The sequence below is a fragment of the Mesoplodon mirus genome (genome assembly GCF_964341445.2).
Source record: "Mesoplodon mirus genome assembly, chromosome: 15".
NCBI lineage: Eukaryota > Metazoa > Chordata > Mammalia > Artiodactyla > Ziphiidae > Mesoplodon > Mesoplodon mirus.
The window spans coordinates 26873363-26896420 of NC_138991.1; the positions used below are offsets into that span (position 1 = coordinate 26873363).

At 55.5% G+C, this 23058-nt stretch overlaps 1 protein-coding gene and 1 long non-coding RNA gene across 2 annotated transcripts; one reads left to right on the forward strand and one right to left on the reverse strand.

Annotated features, from left to right (window-relative positions):
* Window positions 1-142: 142 nt before the first annotated feature.
* Window positions 143-16045, forward strand: LOC309817493. The gene is made up of 3 exons (XR_014296134.1): window positions 143-387; window positions 12789-14848; window positions 15513-16045. It is a non-coding gene; the product is annotated as an uncharacterized lncRNA (long non-coding RNA).
* Window positions 7823-20072, reverse strand: MYLK2 (myosin light chain kinase 2; the record flags this gene model as incomplete). Its single annotated transcript, XM_082645837.1, has 12 exons — window positions 7823-7915; window positions 8865-8997; window positions 9166-9318; window positions 9803-9931; window positions 10053-10123; window positions 12909-13050; window positions 13132-13241; window positions 15443-15536; window positions 16094-16199; window positions 17759-18069; window positions 19042-19543; window positions 20021-20072. 12 exons carry the CDS (start codon window positions 20070-20072, stop codon window positions 7835-7837), a joined length of 1884 nt encoding a protein of 627 aa, XP_082501963.1. The 3' UTR covers window positions 7823-7834.
* Window positions 20073-23058: the final 2986 nt, after the last annotated feature.

The window sequence follows — 23058 nt, forward strand, 5'->3', positions numbered from 1 at the left end:
TGCCCATCTCTCTGGGCCCTGATTTCACTCCCTTTGTCCAGTGAGGGGGTTGCAGGGTGAGGGGAAAGGGCAGCCTGACTCTCTGAATCCGGATGCCAGGGAGGGTCTAACCTGGGGGACAGCCTGGAAGGGATCCCATCCCCAGAAGTACTGGACCAGGAGGCCCAGACACCATGATCTCATGTTGCCCTCTGCTTGCTGCCCAGCCTGGGGACCCCACCCACTGGGCCTCCTGCCCTCACATTCTTTCCATGACCAACAGACACCCCCTGCCTTTGGCCTGGCCACCCAGGGGTGGACAGTGCTTAGCAGAGATTCAGAATGCCTAAGCTGGGCCGACCCAGAGAAAGCTCCTCGGCACAGATGGAGAGACCAAGGCCAGAGAAGGTAAGTGACATGCCCAAGGTCACACAGAGGGCAGGAGTACCCCCTCTGCTGCCTTAACTGTAGAGCTCTTAGGGGACAGGGGCCGCTCCATCTGACTCTCCTCACTGGAGTCTGGTCTGTCTCCAGGAGGGGATCCCAGCCCCCACTCCTCCTCAGCAGATCAGAGCAAAAGAGAGTGCCGAGGGGCCTTGTAGAGTTAGGCTAAATCGAAATCTAAAATGGTAGGATCAGTGGTGTTTCAGAATATTGCAGAGTTTTTAATCACAGCAGCTCAGATTCTTGGAATATCAGAGTTGAAAAGGCGTCTCCTGCCTGATTTCTGAATCCCCTCTACACCAAGCAGTTCATATCAGGTTGGGGGGGGTTCCAGGAAAGGGGAGCCTGCTGCTTTCAGAGCCGGCCCCTTCCCGCCCAAGTTTGGCAGCTCTGAAGGGCTGTCAGGAAGTTCTTCACCTGCTGGTCCTTTGGTCTCTGCTCTCTCTGCCTCCAGGGAGGCTACCCCCACCCACAGGGCTGGGCCTTCCTCAGCCTCTCCTCCACCCTCCACATCTTATCTCCCTGCGCCTCTCCGCCCACCCGCTTCCTTCCCTGGTTTATGGCATTCCACTGCCCAGAGTTCCAAGCTCCTTCCCACACCCCAGACAGCGCCTGGGCCAGGGTGGGGAGACGCTCTCCCTTGGCGGGCGGGCACTCTGAGGCCACCACAGAAATGAGGAAGACGGTGGGGGGAGGTTGTGTCGGCCAGCCTGGCATGTCTGCCTACTGGCAGTGTACAAACCCAGGAATCCAGGCCTCAGCCAAAACATCGCCTCCCATCACCCCTGAAAGGTCAGGCTCCCAGAGGCAGTAGGTAGAGCAGCTACGAGCAGGGGCTCTGGACTCCAACTGACTGGCTTCAGATCCCAGCTGTCACTTCCTAGCTGTGTGACCTTGAGCAAGTTGCTTCCCCTCTCTGGGTTTCCCTCATCTAAAAAATGTGGACACTAACAGTACCTATATCCATGGGATTGTTGTCAGGATTACATGAATTAATACCTGCAAAGTGCTTCAAGCAGGGTCTGACACATGGAAACAGCAATTTAATTGTTTAAGTAAAATAAATATTTGGGCCCTGGGGGCTTGTCTTCTTAACCTGATTTACCCACCAGGAAGGTCTAGCTGCTGTAGAGGTGGGAAGTTGCAGGGGGAGGGAAGGTTGTTATATACACAAAGCTTTGGATTCAATTCCTGGCATCTTTACTTCCTTGCTGTGTGACCTAGAGCAAGTGGATTCACTTCTCTGAGTACTAGTTTCTTCATCTGTAAAATGGGGCAATGACTTCAGCCCCCAGGACGGGCATGCGGGAAACCTCACCTTGCACAATATGTGTACAATTCAGTCAACACGAATGAAATGGGACATCTGAAATTAATATAATAGTGTACATCAACTACTGGAACGTGAAACAGCCCCACTGGAGGTCCCTGTACCCTCAGCCCAGTCCTCTCTGCCCACTTGTTGCACACGGCAAAACCTCCTTCCCCACAGGTCCAGACCCCAAGGTGTCTAATCCCCTGTTCCTGCCCTGCTGGTAATTGGGTGGTGACTCAGGGAGGCAGCTGGTGGGGCTGAAGGAAGTGGTTCCAGGCTAAAAACAGACCAGAGTCCTATTTAGTCCCACAGTCCGCCAGAGCCCTGCCTGTGGCCCCTGGAAAGGCCAGGGCTGCCTCCGCCAGACCACAGTCCTCCGGTGCCCTGATCTCTCCGGGAGACAAACAGGAGGCTCACCCTCCCGAGCTGAGTTAAGGCAGCTGACATCTCCATGAGTGTTTCCACCTCTAGGCCTTTGCACTCGCTGCTCCCTCGGCCTGGAATGCTCACTCCCCACTAGCTGACTTCTCAGCATCCAGAGCCCAGGTTAAACATCACCTCCTTGGGAGAAGCCTCCCCTCACCTCCTTATCTGATTGGATGCCTCTAGATTTTTCTCCACCTCTGCATCCTATTTGTTTCCTCCACCCGGCACCTGTTGCAATGTGGAATTCTGCATCTCTGTGTGCATTCCCTTTTGCTTGTCTCTGCCTTTGTGTCATAAACCTCTGGGGGCAGGGGCTGGGTCTGCCTTACTCACTTTATCCACTTCCCTAACCCACTGGCTGGCATATAGCAGGCCCTCAATAAAGATTTGCTGAATGGATAAATGGATAAATCCATTTGCCATGGATTAAATCTCAGAGAACCCCCCAGGGGCTTCCTGGCTCACTCAGAGCCAAAGGCCAAGTCCTTACAGGCCTGTATGATCTGGTTTCAGCTGCTCTTGCCCTCCCCGCCCCCACTCCAAACAGCCTTTGCATTTGCTAGTCCTTCTGCCTGGACCGATCTTCACTCCCTCATGCCCTTCAGTCTCTGTTCAGAAAAGCCTCCCTGACCACCGCATCCCCCATCCACCCCACCAACACGCTCTAAGTTCATTTTATTGCTGTCCAGGGTCTGTCTCCCAACAGAAGGAAACTCCACCAGGCCAGGGGTTTTTGTCTATTGGCTGCTTGTCCCCAGCACTTAGAACAGTGTCTGGAACAAAGTAGGGGCTGGAGAAATAGTTGTGGAACAAGCATAAGCTCAGCAGCCTGGCCAGGTGCTCGATCTGCACATCTCATGTCACTTTTGCATCGACCCTGGGAGACAAGTACTATTATCCCATTTTACAGACAGGCAACTGAGGCTCAGAGAGGGCAAATAAGTAGATGTGAACCCCATTCTGCCTGACCTGCACCCAGTCTCTCTGTCATCGGCCTGTCTCCCTGGCAGTGTATGAGGTCTGCAGCTCCCACCTCCAGTCCCCACAATCCTCACAGCCCCTCAGGCAGACATGGCCCAACCTCCCTCTGGCCTCCCTGACTCCAGTCTCTCCTTCACTGACATCCCTGGCTGCAGGGATCCTTCTAAACCACAGATCTGATCATGTCCCTCCTTCGTTCAAAACCCTTCCATGGCTCCCTATGGCCCCAGTTCAGCCTGGCATTTGAGACTCCCACCAAATTCTCCGGACTTACTTCTTGCTTCCTCATATGCAAAAGCCCCCTGGGATGCTCCAAGACAAGGTTGTTCTCAGCTCCAAGTCCTTGGAGCTGCCTGGAACACCCCCTACCCCCAGCACACGCTCTACTTGGAAACGGCCTGCTCCTTATTTGCTCTCAGCTTGACTGTCAGTCCCACCGGAGAGGAGAGAATAGGAGCTAGTATCTCCTTCCACGCCCTTCCAGCTTCACCATGATCCCCACCCTCCCACCCCTGGGGTTCCAGATGCTGTGAACTCCCTGAAGACCGAGACCATGACTAATTCAGCTCCAGGCTCTGGGTTAAGGCCAGGCCCAGAAAAGGGGCTCAAGAAATAGCTGTGAAGTAATTGGATGAGTCTGAAGTCAGGCCACCTGCTTTGCATGCTGACCCCACTATTTACTAGCTGGGAACCCATGGACTTGTACATCACCTCCCTGTGCCTCAGTTTCCTCATCTGTGAACTGCTGAAAAGGAAATACCCACTCATGGAGGGAAATGAAATGAGTCCATACATGGGAATCACTTGGCACTGTGCCTGGTGCTCAGTAAATAACACCCATTAGAGTGAAGGAAGGAACAGGTGTGTGGGCAGCTGCACGAGCGGGCGCTTGGTCCAGGTGGGCACATCCTTCAGGACAGCCCTGGCTGCTTCACACCCTTGGGGCAGCCCTGTCACTGGCTCAATCTTTTCCCACAGCTGCCCTGCTGGGTCCAAGGTGGCCAGTGGAATTCGAGGCCACTGGACGCCGACAGGAAAAGGCAACGTCACCAGCCCTGGTGTAATCCAAACCAGATGCGGCCTCAGACCCATGGGGGTGGTCACTGTGGGCCTGGCCAAGGCCCAGAGGCAGGAAATAATCTTGGAGGAACGCTCTCTGGGCTGGGACCCATCGGGAGGAGCTGTCCTGTTGAGGGTGTTAACCCTTCTGAGCCCACAAGGGGGGCCCAGGACAGTGTGAAGGAGCAGCTCGTGGTCCTGGCCCCATGGGGCACAGAGCACCTTGCAGGGAAGGTTACAGCATTGGCATTGTGATGGGCGCCGGTCAGGGGGAGCCCACAACACAGGCATGGGGTGGGCAGGGCACACCAAGGAAGGGGCAGGGGATTCTTGCCGTCGGCTGCCCGGGACTGGCAGAACCCCAGACCCAGACCTGGAGCTTTGGTCCTGGCTCTGGCTCCAGCTGGCAGGCCCAAACGAGCGCGGATCCACTCCCTCTCTCGGGTGGCTCCGAGGCTGCTGGGAATGGAAGTGCTAGTGCAGGTCATGGGGCTGGGCCCCAGCCTACAGAAAGACTGAGACTCAGTCCCACCCCAGGGCCTGCCACACCAGCTTTCTCCTGGGTGTGCTCTGTGGCCCCGGGGGAGCAAATTCTCTCTGAACTCCCATCATTTCCCATCCATATTGTTGAGTCCATATCCTTTACTTCCGGGGACTAGGGGAGGCCCAAAGGAGGCACCTGATGAATCAAAAAGAGCTTTCGAAGATGTGCTCCCAGGAGCAGATAGGGACAGAGGTAGTGGTCAGCCCTGCTCCATGGTTCTGGGTGGGCTTCCTTCCCAGGACATGTTAATTTGCTGTGTGGCAGCTCACTTTCCCTCTCTCAACCTGTTTCCTCACCTGTGAAATAGGGTGAATGAGCACCCTATCCCATCTCTGGATTGTTACAATGGCCCTCAGAGTGGCAGAGGACAGTGGAGCTGAGGCTGTCATTTGCATTTTATAGAGGAGGAAATAGAGGCCTGCGCTGGGAGTCGGGAGTCCTGGGTTCTAGTCCCAGCTGTTGCTGTCTCTGCTGAGGAGCCTTCTCATTTTGGCCTCGGTTTCCCTAGCTGGATCCAGGCCCTGGATCTCTGTGCTGGCTGGACCTCATTTCCTTACCCCTCCACTATGGCAGTGACTCATCCCTCATCATCACGCTGTGTGGCCGAGGCTCAGCCTGGGCGGGGGCCAGCAAGGCTGAGAGAACTGAGAGGAAACCACAGGCCTGGCCCAGCTAGCAGGTGGCGGGCGGACAGGCAGGCAGGGATCAACAGCCCTAGAGGCCTTGCCCATAAGCACATATCCCACCAAGAGCCTAGGCCATGCTCCCCAGGCCCCCCGAGCCCCAAGTGCAAGCCCCAGCAGGCTCAGATTCCAAAGTCCCCCATACCCTGCCCCATGTGGCACCTGCTGTAGGGGGACTCCGCACCCATCTGCTGGAACAGGGCAGGGGTGGGGTTGAGGACCTGGCCTTGCCCTCCAGGCCAATATTCATGGAAGCAGGGGGTGGAAGGATGAACGGTCATGGTCTCTGTCCAAGATTTCTCAGAGGCAGATAGTGTGGTGGTTAAGGGCAGGGGCTCTGGGCCCAGACTGTCTGGGTACAAATCCTGGCTCTGCCGTTGACTAGCTGTGTGACCCTGAGCAAATGGCTTAGCCTCCCTGAGGCTTGGCTGCCCCATCGGAGAAATGGACATAACACAATTGCCCACCGTGCAGGGTCACTGGAAGCAGAGTCACGTGAACACACAGAGCTGGGCCAGGGCTGCACCCTGCAAGCACTCAGTGCACGTGGGCTGCTGTTACTGCCTTCTTGCTGGAACCAATAAGCTCCCAGCAGGCAGACCAGCTGTCCCGCTTAAGCCAGTGCCACTTCTTTTTTTTTTTTGCGGTACGTGGGCCTCTCACTGCTGTGGCCTCTCCCGTGGCGGAGCACAGGCTCTGGACGCGCGGGCTCAGCGGCCATGGCTCACAGGCCCAGCCACTCACTCCGCAGCATGTGGGATCTTCCCAGACCGGGGCACGAAGCTGTGTCCCCTGCACTGGCAGGCGGACTCTCAACCACTGCACCACCAGGGAAGCCCAGCCAGTCCCACTTCTGAGTCAGCTGTCCTCACAGCCAGAAAGGCTGCACCTTATTGGGGTTAAGCTCTCTTGCCCTCTGGGCTGCCCCCTCCAGCAGATGGAGGCCCTCCCCTGCCTTGCAGGCCTGGGGTGAGGCGGGCTGGGGCCCATGGAAGGGACCGGAGAACAGCTGTCTCCCCCAGGCCTCTTGGAGGACCCCCGCCACTGCAGGCCCAAACCTCTGGCTCCACCTGGAGACTCTGCTTTCTGCTTACGCCTTGTTCGGTGAGAAGCAGAGTGGGCTTACGGGCAGAGCCTTGCTATGGGAGGTAGAAGAGTCTAGTTCAAGCCCCGGCTTCTGACTTGTTGAAAAGCCTTCAAGTTCCTTCCCCTCTCTAAGCCTCAGTTTCCCCCTCTGTAAAAGAGGAATAATAATAATATCTACCTCATGACCTCCTAACTGAGTTAATAGACATACACGCACTTAAATAGAGCCGGACACAGTAATGTCACCCCTAAGTGTTGGCTGGTGCTGTGCCCTCCCTCTCACAGATGAGCAAACTGAGGCACAAAGCGGGCAGCCACTTGCCTAGATCACACGCTGGGTAGTGTGGCTCCTGAGGCTGCTAAAGTGCCTGGCCCGCAGCAGTGTTCCGTGAACGGTGGCCAGCTGAGACCCACCCCGGGCGCACACACACTGTGAAAGGAGGCCACTTCCAACCTGTACATTTATTTACAAGGCACAAGCTGAGAGCAGGTTGGGGGCTGCCGACGGCCTTCCCACGCCTCCTGGGCCTGCTGACGCCATCATCCGAGGCCGTGGGTGACCCTTGGAATGGGGGCCGGAGTGGCTGGGTTGGGCCGGCTTGGCCTTCAGGCAAGCTCGGGGGTGGTCTCCCCTGTCCTCCACGCCTCTCCCCTCCCCCTCCACCAGGCCCAGGCTGGGTGTCCTCTCTCTCACACAGAGTTCCTGTGTGTTGGTGGTCGCAAGGAAGGTGGGCGGGGGCCGGGCCAGACCAGATGGTGTGTCAGGCCTTATCTGCTGGGAGTGGGGAGGCGGGGGGGGGGCATGGGGCTCCTCCTTCACAAAGCCTGCCCTGTCTCCCCTGGCAGCTGCGCCTTAGGAATCGCCGTCTGCCTTCCTGCCCCACCAAGGACCTCCCACCCCCAACTGCAGAAACCCCATATGCCAGGACCCCCAGCCCTCCTGCTCTAGCTAGGAGCAAGCCCAGGCCAGGGATGCCCCAGGTGAGGCCAAGCAGGGGTCACCAGAGCAGCAGTTCCAAGAAGGTGAGCCGGGTGGCGTCTCAGCAGGGCCCGTGGCATCTGGGCTGTGGCTGATGGGCTGGAGCCCTGTCTGGGGAGGCATTAGCAGGATGGAGTCAGGCTATATCCGAGGCAGCTCACGTCGGGGAAGCAGTCACTGCGCGGGGGCATGGGAGCCCCGAGCCTCCCAGCCTGGTGCAGCCTTGTCCTGGTCAGTCAGCCCTGGCGATCTGGCCCGTCTGCTCCGGCCTTCTGGGCTGTGTGGCCTCAGCCCTGGCCACTGTGTGGCTGCGTCCAGGCCTCAGCTGCTCCTGGGGCTCAGACCCCCAGAGTCATCAGTGCCCCTGAGCTGCTGATCTTCTTGAAGCGGTTGGCAGCACTGATAGCGATGAAGTTTTTCTGAGGGATGAGGGAGAGGGGTCCCAGTCAGCAGCAGGGCAGGGGGACATCTGTAGGACAGCTGAGTGTCTCCCAAGGTCGCCTTCATTCCAGGAGGGCTCCATGCCAGGGAGGACGCAGTGCCCAAACTGGCCGCAGGGGGCGCCATGACACTGCAGCCTCCAGGACTGCCTCCCTCATTCAACCTGAGTACCGACCGCTCTGCTCAAGGCAGTACAGTGGTTCCTATTTCACTCCAAGTAAAAACCCCTTATCATGGCCGAGTCCCTCCACGCCCTGCCTCCCGATCCTCTTGGACATCTCCCTTACCCCTTGCTTCTTCCACTCCAGCCGTGCTGGCTTCCTACCTGTTCCTCACACTTGACCACCGTGCTTCTGCCTCAGGGCCTTTGCACCAGCTGTTCCCTCTGCCTGGCACACTCCTCCCCCCATGCCAGCCTGGCTCAGCCCTCACCTCCTTCAAGTTTTTGTTCACATGTTCCTTCTCAGTGTGCCCCCCGCTGGCCACCCTACTAAGAAGTGCAGCCTCTCCCCAGAACTCCTGACCATCCTTATTTTTTCCTAGAGCCCTTCCTTAACTCCTTTTAGCAACTCTCCATCCTCTACCAAAAGCAAGTCCACAAAGACTGAAATCCTTGTCTCTTTGTCCACTGTTGTATCCCCAGTGCCTAGAGGTAGTGTATGCTCAAGAAATATTTGTGAAATGAGGGGAGGAAGCCTGTGATGGGGTCAGAGACCTTTTCCTGAGCCCGAGCCACAAATGGACACCCCTCCCTACAGTGGAGATGGGTGGGTGGAGGGCCACCGCTCAGGGCAGTAGCCAGCCCAGGACAAGAAGAGAAAAGCCAATTCTGTTTTCCAGACCGAACCGGCTGACACAGGGCTAGTGGGGCCAGGACTCTTCCTGCCTTGTATCCCCCACTCCGCCCCACCCTCAGTTCTGTGGTACCTTCCAGCGCCTCTTCATGAGGTATTTCTTAAGCAAGATCTGGGACTTGAGGCGTCGGTTACAGCGCTTGGCTTTCTCTGCCAGATTGTTGAGCCAGGGGTGGGCGAGGCACTGGGCAGCGTTCATCCGGGCTCTGTGGGGAGGGGGCAGTACGGTGAGGGTGGGTGGCAGGCGAGGGAGACACCACCCCACTGCCCTCCCGGCCCAGTTCCCGCCCAGCTGGCACACACACACACACACACACACACACACACACACTGGGCTTGCACACACGGGGTTCGTGTCCTGGGGTGAGCCTCACCTCTGGTTCTTGACAATGAGGTTGGAGACAAAGTCTTTGGCCTCGTCTGACACGGCCTCAAAGGTCTCCTCATCAAAGTACCAGTTGCCCGATAGAACATTGTTCAGGGTCTCGGTGTCATCGTCTCCCAGGAAGGGGGAGAGGCCACTCAGCCTAGAGGGAGGGGTTGGCAGGGAGCAGGGAGGTGAGATTGGGTCAGGGATGGGGACAGAGCCTAGGAAGCAGCACCATGCGCTGAAAAGACCCCCAGCCTCTCATATGGGACAGACCTGGGTTTGAATCTGGCTGGGTGACCTTGGGCAAGTCACTTCCCCTCTCTGAGCCTCACTCTTCTCATCTGTAAAATGGGCATAATCATCCCAGCTTCCCAGGGTTAGAGTGAAGAAGAGGAATGATGAGTGCACTGGGTCGTCAAAGCTCTGCTGCCCAGAGCCCTGGGCTGGGACACTATGCCTTTGGGGGCCTTGGTTTCTCCATCTATAAAATGGGTACAAAGTTCCCTTTCCTGGTTCATCCTAGCACGCCCAACACCCCACAAACCCCTGACTGAGGGAGTGGGGAGGTGGAAGCAATCTAGGCCTCAGCTGCCCACCCATGTGCCCCAACCCCATAAACAACAGGCACCCTCAGGACTCACAGCATGTAGGTGATGACCCCCAGGCTCCACATGTCTGTCTTATCAGAGATTTGGTCATAATTCACCACCTCAGGTGACAGGAATTCTGGGGTCCCAAAATTCACTTTCAGCTTCTCATTGGGGTTATACCTGGAGGTGAGGCCAAAAGCTCAGAGCACAACTCCCAGGCCATTCCCAGACACCCTCCAACCTTCCCCCGGCCCTGCCCACCTCGAGGCTGGCCCTGCCATGCCACCCACCCAGGTGGTACCTCCGTGCCAGGCCGAAGTCAATGATCTTCACCATATGGCCCGTGGTGTTGACGCACAGGATGTTCTCTGGCTGAGGAGAAGGGGGTGGCCTGGATTGACCTCTGACCTGGCTCCCCCTCCCTCCCCCTCCAGGTCCATCCAAGTCCCAGGCTCCCGGGACTAGAGGCCCAGGCTGCTAGAGTGGACAGCCCATCAGAGACCCTCAGACCTGCCTGCTCCAGGCACAGAGGAGGATCCTGAGGCCCGAGAGGGGCTCTTGCAGGGCAGGAACCACCTTCTCCAGGCCTCCTTGCTCCCCACCCTCAGCGTCTAACAAAGCGCCCAGCAGATACTCAGCCAAGGCTCCCAGAAATCCTGTGCCCCAAGCACAGGTGACTATGTGAGTCACATGCAAGGCTAGTCCCGCCCGCTCTGGGCCTCCATTTCCTCTTCATGTAACACAAGGACAGAGGACTAATCTGGGGTTGCAGGGCAGAAACGTTGTAAGTAGTTAACAATGGTTAAAAGGCAGATTCTGCACAAAACCCCTGAGTTTCAGCACCTCCTGAAACACTGGAAGCCCCAGCCGCATGGCTACACACGGCTGGGAGGGAGTTGCCCCTGACCCCTGTGACCCTGGGGCCTCCACCTCGTTTAATGGGGTTCTGTTCTTCGTCTGGGCTTTGTGTGCGTCTGATTTGAGGCCCCAAATGATAGGCTTTCTGAAGGTCCTTTCACACTGCTGCACTCATTCAGAGCAGGATGCTAGTGACTTCAACAGCCCAACCCAGGGCTCCACCGAAACAGGGAAAGGAAAGAAAGGCCCCAGGATACAATCGGTAGGGGAAATGAGACAGATTCAGACCTCCTTTTGGAGGACAGGGGACTTCCTGAAAAGCCCTGCAGCCAGAGCCCTGGGAAGTGCCTTCAGGCTGTGGTTCACCCAAGTTACTTGACGTGAAACCCTTTATTGATGAAAAACTTACTGCTTTCCTGAAAAAAAACACACTTTAGGATACAGAGACTTAAGGTTGACCTTCTTCCCAGGACACCGCATTTTCATTGGAGACCCTGCCCTACCCCAAAGAAAATGGCTTTCACGGGAGAAGGGCAGGCTCCGATGCCACCACGCAGGCACCCACTCTGTCCAGAAACTCAGGAGTCCCCCACACTCCTTCCTTTCCCTCTGCCCTCCCCCATCCAAACCATCAGAAACCCGGCTGGCTCTATTTTCAGAATGCATCCGTCATCTGACCACTTCCCATCCCTCCCCCACTGCCACTGGTTCCAGCCCCACCATCTCTCTCCTGGCTTATTATGACCGCCTCCTAAATGCCCTGCTGCTACGGTGGCCCCACTGAAACTCATCTCTTGACCCTCCTCGCTTCCTCACTTGTCAGTGGGGATGATAACAGCACACCTGACCCAATGGGCTGTCACACACTCTGAACACACCCTGAGCAGCTCTGACCCCTAGTAAGCACGGTAGGGGTGTTAGCCCACAGCAGCGGGAGCATCTCCTGCTTTGGACCTCAAATGCTCCAGCCCTTGCCTGCTTCTCCAGTTACACCTTGTATGTTTCCCCATTGCTCTCACGTACTTTTTCATAACACTTTTAATGGTTTAAAATGACCTATTCATTGGGTTATTACTGTATGAATGTCTGTTTCCCCCACTGACCTGTAGGCTCCGTGGGACAGGGGCATGTCCTCATCATCTTGATGGCAACGCCCACGCCCAGCACTGTGCACAGTAGCACAGGAGCAGGGACTTGGTACGTATCTACCAAGTGAATGAATGAAAGGACCACCCACTTTGCCAACCCACATCAGTGTTCAGATTTCATCTTCTCCACGAGCCTTGCCACTGATCCCACAAACATTAACACCTGCCCTAAGGATGGGGCTACCCGCTACTCATAGGGCTGCTGCCCACTCCATGCCACGGCCATGTCTCTCAGCTCCAGACAACCAATGCCAGCTGATCAGAGTTGGTGGGACGCGTAAAATCTATTTGCTCTCCCTGACCTGCTACATGCAGGGTACTAATGAGCAAGGTCAGAAGAGAGACATAATCTTTCACTACACATTTTGTCAGCGCCTGCCACGTGCATATTGCTGCACTGACACTATACTTGCTGATGCGTTTTTCTGACTCCCCTTCTAGAACGTAAGCTCCGTGAGGGCAGGCGTTTTTATCTAATTTGTTCACCGCTGGATCTCCACCACCTAGAACACTGCCTGGCATCTAGTAGGCCCTCAACAGATATTTGTGGAATAAATGAACAAACATTCGCAGTGCCTGTCGGAGGTCTGCACTGAGGCAGGTGCTTTTGCAACACTTATCAGCAAGTTTCAAGTGTGAGACACTGAGTGTGGGGCAAGAGACCCTTTCAGCAAGTACTTAGTACCAGACTAGGAGCTCCTGAGAGCTGGGACCAAGTCTTTTTTGCTCTCTGATGTGTCCCCTGCTCCTGGTACTTACTAAGTGCTCAATAAACCCTTTTTTTGTTTGTTTTTTTGTTTTTCTGTTTTTTTTGCGGTACGCGGGCCTCTCACTGATGTGGTCTCTCCCGTTGCGGAGCACAGGCTCCGGACGCGCAGGCTCAGCGGCCATGGCTCACGGGCCCAGCCGCTCCGCGGCATGTGGGATCTTCCCCGACCGGGGCACGAACCCGTGTCCCCTGCATCGGCAGGCAGACTCTCAACCACTGTGCCACCAGGGAAGCCCTCAATAAACCCTTTTTGAATCTACAGATGGAAGGCTGGATGGAGGAGGAGGAGGGGTTGGAGGATGGAGGGATGGCTGGCTGCGACGCTGGTCTCAGGTGGATGGATGCCGCGCCCGACCCCTCCTGGGAGCCCCCACCCCAGTACCTTGAGGTCCAGGTGCAGAACCCTCATCCTGTGCATGAAGAGGATCCCGTCGCAGATCTGCCGGACAAACACCATGGTGTCCACCTCAGTCAGGTGGTAGTCCTCGTCCACAATCCTCTCGAAGAGCTCGCCGCCCTCGATGCTGTGTGCACAGACCCCTCTGCAGGCTTGCTTCCGGGCCCGCTGCCCCCTCCCCAGGCCCCACCCCACTGATGGCACTCACTACTCCATGAAGAGCACGAACTCGTGCGAGGTCTCAATGGCTGCATAGAGCTGGATCAGGTTGCGGTGGTTCAGCTGGTTCATAACCTCGATCTCAAGCATCACCATTTCCTGGGGACCAGGGAAGTCAGGGGGACCATCCGAGCATCATTACTCCCTGCCCTCCACCCTCCACACCTTCGCCCTTGACCAGACCTGTTGGGCCTTGCCTGGACCACTGCCCACCTCCTCCTCGCTGGTCTCCTCGCCTCCCACCTCTCCCCACCCTCAAGTCTGTGCCCTCACCACACAGTCACTCCTGCTGGGACACCTTTCATTTGCTGGTTCTTCTCCTCCCCCTGGCTGAATAGTGGGCTCCATCCTCCCTGCTCAGGACTCCCTGCTCTATACTCTACCCCCGGGCGTTCTCCTCAAGTCCCAGGACTTGAAATTCCATCCAAATGTGATTGATTTCCAAATCCATATCTCCACCTCCGAGTGCTCCTTTAAACTCCAGACACCAATCTCTCCAACTGCCTACCCTCCCTCCCCCTGAATGTCTGACTAACAGGCATCTCAAATCTCTCATGTCCAAAATTAAACTCTTGATACCACTCCTTCCCCACAATTGAGTTGCCCCCAGCTTGCCCATCAGCAAAAGGCCGTCACTCTTCACCTGGGTGTGCAGGACAAAAAGTTAGGAGCTTTCCCAGATTCCTGTCTTATTCTCACTTCCTCACACCCTTCATCCAATCCATCAGTAAATCCTTTGACTCTACCCTCAAGCTAGATTACAAATCCAATAATTTCTCACCTCCCCCATCACTGCCTTCCTAGTCTCAGCTGCCATTATTTGTCACTTTCAGAATGTTTGCAAACCAGTGGTCACATCTGTGAAATCAACAACGGTAGGAATATTTACACCAGGGAAATTGGCAAATGCTACAGATCAGGTCTCTCCCTGGAACTATGCCCCCAGAGCATTGGATCACTACCTGGACTGCTCCATTTTTCCCGTTATTCCATTCCTTGGTTGATATCTCACCTTCCATGCCACTTCCTCAGAGAGGTCTAACCTCACTTGATCCTATCTGAACGGCCCCCATCGATCCTGTTCCTACCTGGCTTTACTTTTTTTCCTAACACTTCTCAGTTCCTGACAGCATGTTTTTTGTTTTAGTTTGGTTTTAGCCATCTGTCCCTCCTCTCTAGCACATCAGGACTTGTTTACTACCATTTTCCTAGCACCTGACACATTGAACAGCACAGAAAAAGTGCCCAATAATTAATTAATCAACAGCTGACTCCAATTAATTTACACAGTACATATGTCTTGAGCATCTACGCTGAGCCAGGTCCATGATAGAGGCCTTGGACCCAGCAGTCAATAACATGGATCCAGGCCCTGTCAAGTGGAAGCGACAGAGAAAGACAGAGTCACATAGAAAATCCATGCTGTTCATATGTGCTCAGAGCCACGGTGAGGAATTCAGGGCTGCAGTACTTCCTCTGGAGCTGCTTCTCCTGCTTCTCCAGGCCTCTGCAGGTGCCGCTGTCTCTGCTCCCCTGGCCTTGACCTTGACTCAAGCGTTCCCAGGAGGTACCTGCCGTTTCTGGCCCTCAGGCCTTTCTTTCCACAGTCTTCTCTGTTTGAAACTCTCTCCCCTGCCTTCCTCACTGGAAAACAGCTCCTCCTTCTTCAAAGTCTTCATTCAGGAGAAGCTTCCCTGAACCCACAGGTGAGTCAGGAGCCTCCTTTGTGACCCCCACCCCTACCCCCCGCCCTAGCTTTCCCGACTTACAGCTCTCACCATGCCAGCCTGCTAGGTCACCATCACCTCCTCACACACCTAACTCCCTCACTCCACATGAGCCTTTGCCTCATTCATTCAGCCATTCATTCACTCCTTGAACAAACACTGCTCTGAAGCAGGCCTGGGCTGGGTGTTAGAGGCAGAGCCCGCGAGGCCTGTTTACCCTGGTGCTCCCTGAGGGCAGGGACCAACTGACTTCCCTCTGGGACCTCCAGCACCAGCACAGGGCCTGGCCCAGAGCCTGCACTCATCGGCACTTATTGACTTGAACTGAACGGAGGGCATGAAGGGGGTAAGTCTCCAGGATAAATTCACTAACCGCGGGGTCAAGTTTATGGTCAGGGGCATCAGGCCCCTGTGGCAGGGCTATCTGTCTGTCTGTCTGTCTATCTGTGTGATATCTTCAGTGCATTAAGCTTCGGACACCAGGCCCCTGGTGCAGATGTGTGGGTGGAGGGAGGTGAGAGGCACCCACTCCAAGGATCCCCTCCCCGTGCCACACAGCCAGACCCCCACTACCTTGTCTTTGTGTGTCTGTTTCTTGATGACCTTGGCTGCTAACTTGAGGCCTGTGGCTTTCTCTGTGCAGGTACAGACTGCTCCAAACTTGCCACTGGAGAGAGAAGGGGCTGGGAATGAAGGAGTTCTAAGGGCCATGGGGTGAGGGGCTGTGCTCTCTTCCCTGTGACATGGGGGCACACATCCCAGCCAGCTCCGATTCCTTCCAGAAGCTGTGAGCTCTACTGCAGGGACAATGGCTGAACCACGTAGACCACAGGCCCAGGAAGGGTGGGCTCATCAAAGGATGGCCGCTGATGTGCAGCTCGCAGACTGTGGCAGGGAGGGGCCCTGGGCCCTGGGGGAGGGCACCTTCAGGACTTTTAACAAAGCAGGAGTCGCCTTGAGGGGGGTCAGTGTGGTGCCTGCAACTGAGACAGACAGGAAAATACTCTATGCTTCCTATGGGAGACACTGAATGACCAATGGTGTGTTTGTGTGAGTGACAGTGACACACCAGCCATGTGACAGGCTGCACACAAGTGTGACCATGTGGCACCAATTTGCTCATGTCCAGTCGGAGTGTCTGGGCCTCTCATGGGGAAGATGTAAGGCCTGGGGGCTCGATGCTTTCCTGCTGGTGGGCTAGGGGCTTGAGGTCCCAGCTCTCACCCGCCCAGTTCCTCCTTGGAGTTCAGGCTGAACTGACTGCTGATGTTCCCAGTCCTCAGCTTCACGATGCGGTGGGGGAACGGGGCAGGGGGTGGCGGGCAATCATCTGTGGAACAGAGCAAGGCCATCACAGTCAGTGCCGGGGCTGCTGAGGACCCACCCTGGCACCACGCCCTCCTGCCTGGCCGGAGCCCCATCCAGGGAAGTTCAGCGAGTGATACCTGGGGGACAGCTGGCTCCAGGAGAGGGCCTAGGGGCCTAGTTTCCAATTTCAGCTCTGCTACCAACACACACCCTCCTTGGGAGGCCTCTGCCTCTGTCAGAGGGGGGCTCAGCTTCTCCCGTCACAACAGTGGGGGCGGCTGATTGGACTTCTCGGACCCTCCCACATTATAAGGTATGAAGACTCCATCCCAAGCTATCTGCATTTCCATTAAAGAAAAAAAAAGGCATCTATAATGGTGGAGTGCCCGATAGGGGTTACTATGTCTGTTGCGGTAGGGGATGGGACCTGCCTCCCATCCCCTCTAATAACGCCGCCAGCTCTCACCACGTGTGGAATGGATGTCCTCCCTCGACCTGGCCCACAGGCAGAGTTGGGGGTGGGGTGGGGTGGGCCAGGGATGGAGATGTTGGTAGGGAGAGGCTGCCACCTAGTGACAGCATGAGGGACAGCATGGGGCCAGACAGGCTGAGTCATGGGAAATGGAAACCTCTTTATAAATAGCAAGAGGCCGCAGGGAAGCCGGTGATAAATCAGGCGGCCCTTGGAGGTTGTTCAGGTCCGTCACTCGAGGATGTGACTGCAGGGTGGAGTGGGCCCGGAGGTCTGGGCCACTGCTCAGGGGAGGAGGCAGGGCTCCTGGCTGCCGCCCAGCCGCCTAGGCCCTCCCACCCTGTCTGGGTGGCACGGTGCCGCTCACCAGGCAGGTTGGCGGGTCTCCCAGGGCACCTCAGCCTGGAGGAGGGGGGTTGTCAGGACACTCTGGGCTCTCCTGACCCCGTCTCAACCCACCCCCAGCCCTGCCGCACTCCTGCCCAGGCCCTTTTCCTATTCACCTGCTTGCCAAGCTCACTCACGCTCAATGGCTCCCTGCTGCCCGCTGAATAAACCGTCGTCACTTAAGGCCATTCCACAGTCCTGCCCCATCTCACGTGCCCAGCTACCTTGGTCACCAACCCCCCCTCCACACACACACACACCTGTGCTCTTCAGCTCAAGAGCCCTCTATGGCTCCCAGGAGCCTCCCCACCCGCCCAGGATGCAGTTTAACTACCAAAGCCTGGCACTTGAGCCCTTCTACAGGTTGACTTCAAATCCCACTGTCCAGAGAACTGGTGTTGCTGCAATAACTTGCCTGATTTTTTTTTTTTAAGCCCCATTTTAGTCAAAGCAGAAGAAAGTAAAAAGTGAGCTCTGGAGTCAGGCTGTCCTGACAAGTTCATATCCTGTTCTAGCTATGGGTTTGGGGTGCCCCACTTCCCTTTTTTTATCCCCCGTTTCCCCATCTCTCAAAGGGGACCAGGAACTCGTACTTCCTGGGGTTGGGTGACACTTAGATGGATCAGGCTGATGAGGCAGCTCAGAGGGCTTGAGTCCTCCAAGTGGGGAGACATGGGGAGCCCTCTCCCTCTTACCTCAGCCCCAGGGCAGCCCCAGCCTACCCAAAATCTGGAAGCAGTCCTCCTCTCTGGCTGTGGGACTGAGGGCCTGTCCCACCTCCGATGTCTCCGAGGGAACAGCCTGGAACTCCATCTCCCTCGAGGTGTCCCCTTGCACCTCAGCCTGGCCAGCCTGGCCTGCCTGGCCTGGAGCCTTCTCTTCTGTTTCCTTCTGGCTGCCTTGCGGGAGGTTCTTCTCTCCTTCTGCTACCTTGGCTGGCTCAGGATCCGTGGGGCCTGGGGTCACGGGCACCCCTTCAAAGATGAGTTCTGTTGCCTCATCTGGGGGCTTCTCAGCCAGCGGCTTCTCAGGGCTAGAAGTGAGAACACAGAGGTGACGCCCTCAGCAGCCACGGCCCCGCCAGCAGGCAGGTCTCCCAGAGCCCCATCTGCAATCTAGAGCTAATACGACCCCGCCCCCACCCCAAACGCGTGGGGTGATGCATCTGAATTCACTTCATACAAAATCAAGGGATGTTAATAATACCATAAATGTCTATGGGGTTTTTTTTCCTGGCCACGCCACATGGCATGCGAGATCTTAGTTCCCCGACCAGGGATTACTCTGTGCCCCCTGCAGTGGACGCGCGGAGCCCTAATCACTGGACCAACAGGGAATTCCCATGTCTGTGGTTGTTATCTTGAGTATCAATGCACTAATAGATCATTAATAACTGTTAACAGGATTGTTGATTTGGTTAATCATTATGTGGCAACAATTAGGAAGGTTATGTAGTTCTTGATTCATAAAACTGTGGTAATGCAATTGATAATGTATTAACGATATTAATTTATATTACCACATAATTCAAACTGATATGGTGTTATTATTGTGGTTTACGATAAATACATCATTAATAACCTCATTAATATGACTGGCATTCAGGTAAGGATAACGGATTGTACCATGAGACTGGTGCTATCAGTCTGGTTATTAGTCATCTTTCCATATTATACCAATAATTCTATTAAGCAGACGGATTATCTTTTCCTCCTGACATCTCAGTCCTGCCCTTGGCGAGACCCAAGTTCATGGGGTAAGGGGAACTCTGGACTCCAGATGCCTGGAGAAGAGGTCTTTGAGGACCTCTCCTGCCTGACATTCCAGGCTTCTGTGAACTATCACAAAATCCTGGTTTCTTCAGGGAGACAAAGTGGTCAGGCCGATGCCCAGGACAGAGGGAGGTGAACATCAGAACTACCCCGTCTAGCACTGAGTGTGATGACGGTGCCCAAGACAGAGGAACTGCAGGGCCCCTCCCCGCTCCCGGCCAGGGGCCATTCACCTCGAGATGGCGGCAGGGCAGCTGGGGCTGTGCAGAAAGGCGGGTGAGCCCCTCCTGGCTGCTTCTTGGCCCTCTGCTGCCTCCTTGTGCAGCTTGGGTTCTCCGAGGTCCTGGCTGCCTGGGGTCCCCTGCTTGGCCTCGGGCTTCTTGACACTGACCTCGGCTGTCGCAGTCTCCTGGGGCAGGGTGGCCGGCTGCCCAGCACTGCCCTCCGCAGGCCCCCCACCCAGGTGTCCTTCTCCCTTGGGGTCTTGGCTGCTGGTTGAGGGTTGGGCCAAGGCACTACCCCCTTTCTCCGGGGCTGGGGCTTCAGCATCTTTCTTCATGGTGAGTGGATGAGGTTCTTCCTTTGGGTCTGGGGGACCAATTTCTTTCTCTGGATCTAGGGGACCAAGTTCTTTCTCTGGGTTTGGGGGATCAGGATCCTTCTCTGGGTCTGGGGGACCAGGGTCTTTCTCTGCAGCTGGGGGTCCTTCACCTGCTGCACCTTTAGGTGCCTTGTCTGCAAAGGAGGTGAAACACCAGTCAGGATCCACCCTCCTACACCTCCTTCCCCAGCTAGGCTGGCCAGAGACCAGCTCCAGGCCCAGGTCCCCACCCAGGACACAATTTGCAAGGGCTTGTCCCACTGAGCCTCTGGGGCCACTCCATGGGCTCTAGAGATGGGCTGCCAAGACCTCAGCGGCCCTGTGTAGGAGGCTCTGGTCTCCTGGTGGGCCTTGATGCCCCTGCCATCCGTCGCCCTGAGTGTTCAGGCGCCAACAATGGGGACTTCATGTTTTCCCAGTCTCTCTGGGGACGGCTTCATGTTGGCCCTTGATCCAGCCCCACTGTACCAGAGATAACCCTGATTTCTTGGTCCTCCACGCGCCATAAAGGAGGCCTCAGGCACAGAACTCCCACTGAGAAACAGGCCCAACTCTGGATTCAAACACCCCTTCCCAAGCTCCTCCCTCCATCTCCTTCCCCAGCTTGGCACCTGTTGATGGGCTCTGGATTCCCAGCTCCACTGCTCCGTTTTCTGTCGCCATGAGGTAGGGAGGCGTGTGCTTCTGCTTGTCTAACTCAAGTCTTTCTAGCTGCAGAAAGAAGAGAAAGGTGTGTCGGGCTGCAGGATTCCTCCTCCTGTCTGGCTGAGAGGAGGCCAGGGCCAGCTGACTGAGGAGAGAGAGGCACCTGGAGCAGAGAGAGGCAATCTGGTGTCTGTCTGTCTCGCAGCGGCTGCCCAGGAGCAGTCCTCGGGCAGTTGTAAGGGATTGGGCCGGGTGGGCAGAGGCGGAGGCAGGGGCGCAGGCAGGGAGGCGGGGGCGGAGGAGAGGATCTCTTACACCAGGGGCCATGCAGCTCAGACTGCCACCACCTGTCACTCTTGGCCCCCATTCAGAGGACACGGCATTCTTCCCATGAACTGACTGGGGGGAGAGTGGTGTTGGAACAAGCAGGAAGAGAAAGAGGGAGGGGTCACCTGGGGCCCTGGGGGAGCAGCCTTCTCCCAGGCTTTGCCTGGTATCTTTGGCTTAGACAAGATGCAGGGGGGCTTGAAGAAGAGGGGCTTTCAGGCAGGGCTGAAGGGCAAGACTATGCCCAGGCCAGGCTCTGGCTCTGCCTGCATCTCCTGGGGTTCCCCAGAGCCTGGTTAGAACCACACAGGCCCACGGGTAATCACCGTGACCCCAGCGCCCAGCTCGGTGTCCACAAGCCCTGCCCCCGGCCTCTGGATCTGTTTGGAGCATCTTTGGGTAAAAAATGGCCTCAGGGGCACTTGCTCAACACGTCCATGGGCCTGAAAGCATTTTCTTTTGAAAATGTCTTCTTCCTGGGCCCCTGGGGAGATGGAGGCTGCCCCAAGCAGCTGTGAGAGATGGTCAGTGCTCTCATGCCCCTCCCTCGAGCTGATCCAGGTCTTTTCAATGGCCCGCCTGGAAGGATCCTAGGATCCTCCACCACAATGGTGACCCAGGGGCCACTCCAGCCCGAGGTGTTCAAGTGGAGATGGGATGCAGAGAGGTATGATCCAAAGGCCCTTCCATTACCCAGAGCCTTTCTCTGTGGGGCACTTGAGAACTAGCCCCAAGCTGAGTGCATTGGAAATAGATCTGGAGTGGATGTCTGGGTTCAGGTCCTGACTGTGGTGACCCATCCAGTCACTCCAACCCCACTCCACGGTCCAGCTCCTCTAATTATCAAATGGAGAAATCAACTCCTGCCCCCTGTTGAGAGAAGGAATGGGGAAATGGCTTGAGAATGCAGCACATCCGCACAATGGGAAATTGTGTAACTGTAAACGATATGGAGGAAGCTGTGAATAAACTGACACGAAGCAACGTACAAAGTGGGAGGAGAAAAAGCAAAGGTGCAGAATAGCATGTAGAGGATGCTATCATTTGTGCAAAAGGGGTTAAGGTGCATAATAGAGGACATAATACATCTAATATATAAAATTTCCCTTTACACACATAAGGATTTCTTTGGCAGAATAAGAAACTGGGGACCAGAGGCGGGAGAAAGATATTGCTGCATACCCTTTTACTTTTTTATTTGAACCCAAAACTATGTGAACAGATTACTGTTCAAAATGAGTGATGTTTTCTCAAGTGAGCAAATGCTGGGGTTGTCTGTTCAAGGCTAGCAAAAGCCAGAGTGGGCGCCCCTTCCGCAGTCTTGCTGCCTTGTGTCTGCCTGTCCTCCTCTTCTGACCTGGCCCTCCTCTCTTCCATTTCTCTCCTTCAGAGTCTAGTTGACAGCCTGCCTCTTATAGGAAGCAAAAATACTAACACCTATACAGTACTCGTCACACGTGCAGGGCCTCTAAGTGCTCCTGTGTAGGTTCACTCACGTGATCTTCAGAACAACCAGATGAGGTAGATACGATTACAGATGGGGAAACTGAAGCTCAGAGAAGTTAAGTAACTGACCCAGGGCCATCGGGCTTGTAAGGGACTGAGCTGGGATCTGAACCCAGACTCTGAAAGGACGGGAGCTCCCATTTTTTGAGTGCCTGCTATTATTAGCTTTATCCATATTGTCTTAAAACATCATCTTGATAATAACTCTGTGAGGAGATTTCAACCCATTTTCTAGATGAAGACGGGAGGATCAAAAGAGTAACTTGCCAAAAGTCACTCCACAAGGAAGGGAGTTGGACCACAAATGTGCTTCTTTACAGCGCCAAAGTCCTCTTTCTTGCCTAAAATTTCCCAGCCTGTGTCTCACCCCATCTCCCTGCTGGGTACTGGCTTTATGGGTCTCATAGCATTCTGAAGGTTGAAATGCTTCCTGCCTGTGCCTATGACCTGGACCCCCAGTCTTCTATTTGGTTGTCCCCAAAGGACATTCTGGTTTAGCTTGAAATGTTGGACCCCCTCTTCTGAGCTCCTTCAGCTCCAGGCTGATCTCACCGTTGCCACTGTCCGGGAGTCCTTCAAGGGCAGGGGCTGTATGATGCTCACATGTGTCCCCGGCACAAAGTGTTCCTGCCAATCAGTGTCTGATGAGTATCCAAGTGACTAGCAAGGCTCTGGACCGGTTCTACCATGATGGCCCTTGCTGATGTCCTCTCGTTATGACTGTGGTTATCAGTACTGATCGTTTATTGAGTGAGTGCCCATGAAGGGCCACTAAGGGCTCTGCCAAGGGTTTTGCCCAGCTCATTGGATCTTCACAAAGGACTCTAGGGGCCAAGTTCTAGACCATCTTAAAGATTCGGAAAAGCTCGATGCCGAGAGAGGGTAAGAGGCTTGTCCCTAGAGTCACACAGCTATTGAATAACTTCAAACTACCCAGATTCATATCCAGAGCCACCTCCCAATGAGACCAAAATCCAGGCTGGGACAATATAAGGGTTTTTAATTGCTGCACTTGTTACTGTTATGATTCCCAAATAATAACTAGCATTTCTTTCTTTTCTTTTTTTTTTAAAATTAATTAATTAATTTATTTGGCTGTGTTGGGTCTTCGTTTCTGTGCGAGGGCTTTCTCTAGTTGCGGCGAGCGGGGGCCACTCTTCATCGCGGTGCG